At 47.5% G+C, this 6,000-nt stretch overlaps 2 protein-coding genes across 2 annotated transcripts; both read right to left on the reverse strand.

Moving 5' to 3' along the window:
* Positions 1–1,631: 1,631 nt before the first annotated feature.
* Positions 1,632–3,128, reverse strand: LOC125380907 (repetitive proline-rich cell wall protein 1-like). The gene is made up of 2 exons (XM_048396667.1): positions 3,123–3,128; positions 1,632–2,981 (listed from the first exon to the last, which is right to left on the reverse strand). The coding sequence occupies exons 1-2, from the start codon at positions 3,126–3,128 to the stop codon at positions 1,632–1,634; spliced, it is 1,356 nt and encodes a 451-aa protein (XP_048252624.1).
* Positions 2,985–6,000, reverse strand: LOC124118960. Its single transcript, XM_046481298.2, has one exon. The coding sequence runs from the start codon at positions 5,747–5,749 to the stop codon at positions 3,137–3,139; it is 2,613 nt and encodes an 870-aa protein (XP_046337254.2). The 5' UTR covers positions 5,750–6,000; the 3' UTR covers positions 2,985–3,136.

The raw sequence follows: 6,000 nt of genomic DNA on the forward strand, positions 1-6,000 counted from the left end.
CACCTTAGTTACTAAATGTATGGCTACACTTGAACGTGATGACAACTTAGTTACTGAATGTATGGCTACACTTGAACGTGATGACACCTTAGTTACTGAATATATGGCTTCACTTGAATGTAATGACACCTTAGTTACTGAATATATGGCTTCACTTGAATGTAATGACACCCTAGTTACTGAATGTATGGCTACACTTGAATTTAATGACACCTTAGTTACTGAATGCATGGCTATAGTTGAACGTAATGACACCTTATTTACTCAATGCATGGCTACACTTGAATGTAATGACACCCTAGTTACTGAATGCATGGCTACACTTGAACGTAATGACACCTTAGTAACTGAATGTATGGCTTCACTTGAATATAATGACACCTTAGTTACTGAATGTATGGCTACACTTGAATGTAATGACACCTTAGTTACTGAATGTATTGCTACACTTGAATGTAATGACACCTTAGTTACTGAATGTATGGCTACACTTGAATTTAATGACACCTTAGTTACTGAATGCATGGCTATAGTTGAACGTAATGACACCTTATTTACTCAATGCATGGCTACACTTGAATGTAATGACACCCTAGTTACTGAATGTATGGCTACACTTGAATGTAATGACACCTTATTTACTCAATGCATGGCTACACTTGAATGTAATGACACCTTAGTTACTGAATGTATGGCTACACTTGAATGTAATGACACCCTAGTTACTGAATGTATCGCAACACTTGAATGTAATGACACCTTAGTTACTGAATGTATGGCTACACTTGAATGTAATGACACCTTAGTTACTGAATGTATGGCTACACTTGAATGTAATGACACCTTAGTTACTGAATGTATGGCTACACTTGAATGTAATGACACCCTAGTTACTGAATGTATGGCTACACTTGAACGTGATGACACCTTAGTTACTGAATGTATGGCTACACTTGAATGTAATGACACCTTAGTTACTGAATGTATGGCTACACTTGAATGTAATGACACCTTAGTTACTGAATGTATGGCTACACTTGAATGTAATGACACCTTAGTTACTGAATGTATGGCTACACTTGAACGTTATTACATCTGCACTACATAATGTACCGCTTCAGTGGAATCTCAAACATTTTAGCTGATGAATGCATTATGACAGTGGAGCCTCATAACATCTTCGTTACTGAATGTATTGCTACAGAGAAACGTCATCACATCTTCGTTACTGAATTAATTGCTTCTGTGGAACCTCATGCAGAGGATTACGCCATTGATGGTAAATGTCCTATATTGGTAATAAACAATCTATTCCTCGAGCCTTACATACCGAATGATCCTGTGTATAACTTGTACATTTTGTTCCTGATTAAGATTTAACTTCTGAGTGTTTTGAACAATACTAATGTCATATCACTGTGTTAATTGTATATCACACTTTTTAAGAATCCAGTGTCATCAGGTAAATATGTACACTGTCGACCGACTGACCCTTGTCTCCTACACCAGAAATACACACATCAATATCCCCGTGTCATCAGGTGGATATGTACATTGTTGTGACGACAGATTAATCCTTGTCTCCCCATATCAGTAATACGCAGATAGTCTCACCCGAGTGTCTTTTGATATCAACGAGTCGATAAAATGTTAAGACTCCGGGGGATATCTCCTGTGGAAGCCAGATCAATACAACTACCCTTGCTCGTTGGTTTCACCACTCGGTGATGAGCATACACGGGGCCGACATACACGGGGCGGACATACACGGGACGGACATACACGGGGCGGACATACACGGGGCGGACATACACGGGGCGGACATAAACGGGGCGGACATACACGGGGCGGACATACACGGGGCGGACATACACGGGGCGGACATACACGGGACGGACATACACGGGGCGGACATACACGGGACGGACATACACGGGGACATACACGGGGCGGACATACACGGGGACATACACGGGGCGGACATACACGGGACGGACATACACGGGGCGGACATACACGGGGACATACACGGGGCGGAAATACACGGGACGGACATACACGGGGCGGACATACACGGGACGGACATACACGGGGCGGACATACACGGGGCGGACATACACGGGTCGAACATACACGGGACGGACATACACGGGGACATACACGGGACGGACATACACGGGGCGGACATACACGGGGCGGACATACACGGGGCGGACATACACGGGGCGGACATACACGGGGCGGACATACACGGGAACATACACGGGGCGGACATACACGGGACGGACATACACGGGGCGGACAAACACGGGACGGACATACACGGGGCGGACATACACGGGGCGGACATACACGGGGACATACACGGGGCGGACATACACGGGACGGACATACACGGGGCGGACATACACGGGGCGGACATACACGGGACGGACATACACGGGGCGGACATACACGGGACGGACATACACGGGGCGGACATACACGGGGCGGACATACACGGGGCGGACATACACGGGACGGACATACACGGGGCGGACATACACGGGGACATACAAGGGGCGGACATACACGGGACGGACATACACGGGGCGAACATACACGGGGACATACACGGGGCGGACATACACGGGGCGCACATACACGGGGCGGACATACACGGGGCGGACATACAAGGGGCGGACATACACGGGGCGGACATACATGGGGCGGACATACACGGGGCGAACATACACGGGGCGGACATACACGGCACGGACATACACGGGGACATACACGGGGCGGACATACACGGGACGGACATACACGGGGCGGGCATACACGGGGACATACACGGGGCGGACAAACACGGGACGGACATACACGGGGCGGACATACACGGGGCGGACATACACGGGGACATACACGGGGCGGACATACACGGGACGGACATACACGGGACGGACATACACGGGGCGGACATACACGGGGCGGACACGGAGCTGGGAAATAACCCGAACCCTAACCCATGGTAAAAGCGACAAGGATATAAACGTCCTGAGACGTGAGTGTCAAGTGTAACAACATATTGAGGCGAGAGTGTCATGAACAAATAGTTTCCATCACAAGGTGTCCACGATTACTTTCATAACTAGATTTAGGGGCTGACCGAGGCGGATCTGACACAAGAAATAGCACCACACGTGTCCTCGTCTTCCTTCAAGTCAGCCTCATCCTCTGCAAATCCACATATTTCTGTTGTATTTACACCCGTTAAATCCACAATGATATCAATTTCCTTATGGGTGGCGGTTTGAGATTTTCTCCCAAACGCGCCAATATTCCACGTGGACGTGGACACACCATTTCCGGCAGGGGGGACAACCGTTGGTCTTGCCCTGTCTGCATCCGTAACTGGAATTATGTCGTCTATCTTCCAAGACTGTCGAAAGAAGTTCTTCATTTCGTCAAGCTGTGTGGTGAACCTGAGATTTTCAACATCAAGTCTGGAGCTGCTGTCATTCTTAAGGAAGAACTTTTTGAGTGCGAATGGTATCAAGCCTGTAACAAAAGTAGCGAAGAATTGCCCCTCCGGGGATATGTAGCTGATATCTCCATAGGCCATGACTATAACGAGGAGACAGGCCAGGAATACAATAACTCTACAGAATTCAAATATTGCTTTGATAACGGACCATGTAACGTTACCTGGCCCGCCATGACAGTTGATACCTGTCGTCAGATGGAAGAACTTTTTGGACAAGTATGGCGTGTCGTCTTTGTGAAGAAACAACACCAAACCTCTAGTATTCATACGCAGGGTGCCATCTTTCAACGAGAAAAGAGGTCCTACGTATCGGTGAACTTCTTCCTGGGTACAGACTTCAAATACAATATTTTCCTGGTCATGTAGGCTCTTCTTCGCGACATCCCGGACCGCCTGCATCTTGCCAGACATTATGAGGCCCAGGATGGTGTTGTGGTAGGACAGGTAGGTGGAACTCACCTGGCTGAATGTGTCCCGGATGTAGAAGACAAGGAGGAGGATGACAGGCAGGATCCGCATCGTCAAGTTGATGTTGATGACCATGTCTATTATGACCATAGTGATGACATGAAGCAGGAAGTTGAAGCCCACGGTCAGCACAATGAACACAGCAAATATAGATGTGCTGAAGGCGAGGTTTTCAAGTGTCCTTCCACCTGTCTCTTCCTGTTTGTTGCGCTTGCTCTGACATGTTCCAAGGAGGAGCCTGAGAACCCGGATGGCGATACGGAACACTGGTGACGTCACAATGAAGTACAAGAGAAGAATTACCGGGGAAATAATGAGGCACACTAACCACAGAGGAACAATAATGATACCAAATTTTTGAACTGGACGAACACATGTTCTTACTACTGACTGTATCCGGTTCGTGTTGTGTGCCACAGAAGACCTTGCTGCGTTGCTGTATAGTAACTCTCCGTACAGTTTTCCCAAGTTTCTGTCAAGTATTCCGTCAATGACGACAACGGCGACATGCAGGACATACACGGCGCTCAACACAGCAACGACGACAGTTCCCGCGGTGATGTTGATGTCGTAGTTATAAGTCTGCTTGAGACCAAGGTCGGTCATTAGTTTGTTTACCTCCCGGTAGTGGAGCTGAGGTGAACAGAAGTAATAGAGTCTCGGCACTGCCGGTAACGCAAGGAGTGCGAAGATGAGGATGGTCCGGAGTGCTCGAAGTAGAACCTGCCACTCCGGGCATGCGCGGCAACTACACTGGCCACAAACTCCGCTGGTACAGCAATCTTCCAAAGGGTCGCTATGGCGGATCTTAAACCTGATCAAACTATCAAACAATGCGCGGAGGATTCCAAATGGCGGTTCATTCTCAGCTAAAATACGATCAAAGCCAACTTGAAAATCCACCTTCTTGACTTGAAATGTATGTACAACATCTGTAGGTATTTCAGATAGCATCGTACGAAATTTGGTCATTGCCAGACATTTCTTGAAAGTGACAAGTAATGTCTTCTGCGTCAAAACTTTAAAATCAGGATTTCGAGTTGTCATTATATTTACGAATTTCGGCGTTTCAGGAAAATATGAAAACACCTCCAATTTGTAACTTTTCGGTATTAATAATGGGAAATACAGAAACAGCACCACAGACGCTATAATTATCAGGGACCGGAGAACCCAGATCCAAATGTCATCTGCAACCAGATAGCAGGTCACGTGTCCAGCAGACGACATCCGGCAGCACTTGTAGCCCTGTTTCCCCCATCCATTGTCGTCAATGATCCTCATGGAACATACACTGGTGTCTGACGACGTCGGCGTGGTGGTGTTGTCGGTTGGAGACATGTTGTTGAGGATGGACAGTTTAACTAGCGTTTCAATCTCCACTTCTGACATTCTTCTCAAACAATTTAGAGGTTCGGTAGTAATGTCCACCTTTTGCGTCTTGAGACCAAGATTGACTAAGGGTTTGAACATTCCGTAGTAATAATGAAACAAGAGCAGAAACCTTTCTGCTGTAGAGCTGCTGCATTTATAAAAACGGGTAGGATTGTACCAATATGGTCCAGTGGCCTCGCTCCAGAATTCAGAGGAGTACCCGTTAAATAGCAGGTCATATTCGATGATATTAACCCCATCTGACAGTGCTTGTTCCTCCTCCAGTATATGCGGGGCTGTAAGAGCACACCCTGCAGCTTCACTCCGCCCCTGTAGAGCACACACTACACATACAACCACAACCAGTCCGACCCCTCCCATGGCTCAAATGTTTCTACGGCTCTGGTTCACAATCTCCCAGCAGCGTTGACGACGGAGGTAGGCCTGGATACCGGCGTATTTGTTTCACGGGACGGCCGTGCTTACTCCAATGTACTGGGATCACTCTGTGCTGCTTCACATAACAAGTCGTCATGCCGATGTGTTGATGTATGTGCAAGGCCGCTGTGTCGTTTCTAGGATGTGTCAAGCCAGGATCAACTTTGGACTAGTGTCTGTGATACCCGGTACAA

This window comes from Haliotis rufescens, unplaced genomic scaffold (assembly GCF_023055435.1).
Source record: "Haliotis rufescens isolate VD_foot unplaced genomic scaffold, xgHalRufe1.0.p SCAF_16, whole genome shotgun sequence".
Classification (NCBI taxonomy): Eukaryota; Metazoa; Mollusca; class Gastropoda; order Lepetellida; family Haliotidae; genus Haliotis; species Haliotis rufescens.

What these genes read in the sequence shown, in the direction of transcription:
- LOC124118960 (XM_046481298.2), bottom strand. Translation starts at nt 5,749, where the DNA reads ATGGGAGGGGTCGGACTGGTTGTGGTTGTATGTGTAGTGTGTGCTCTA.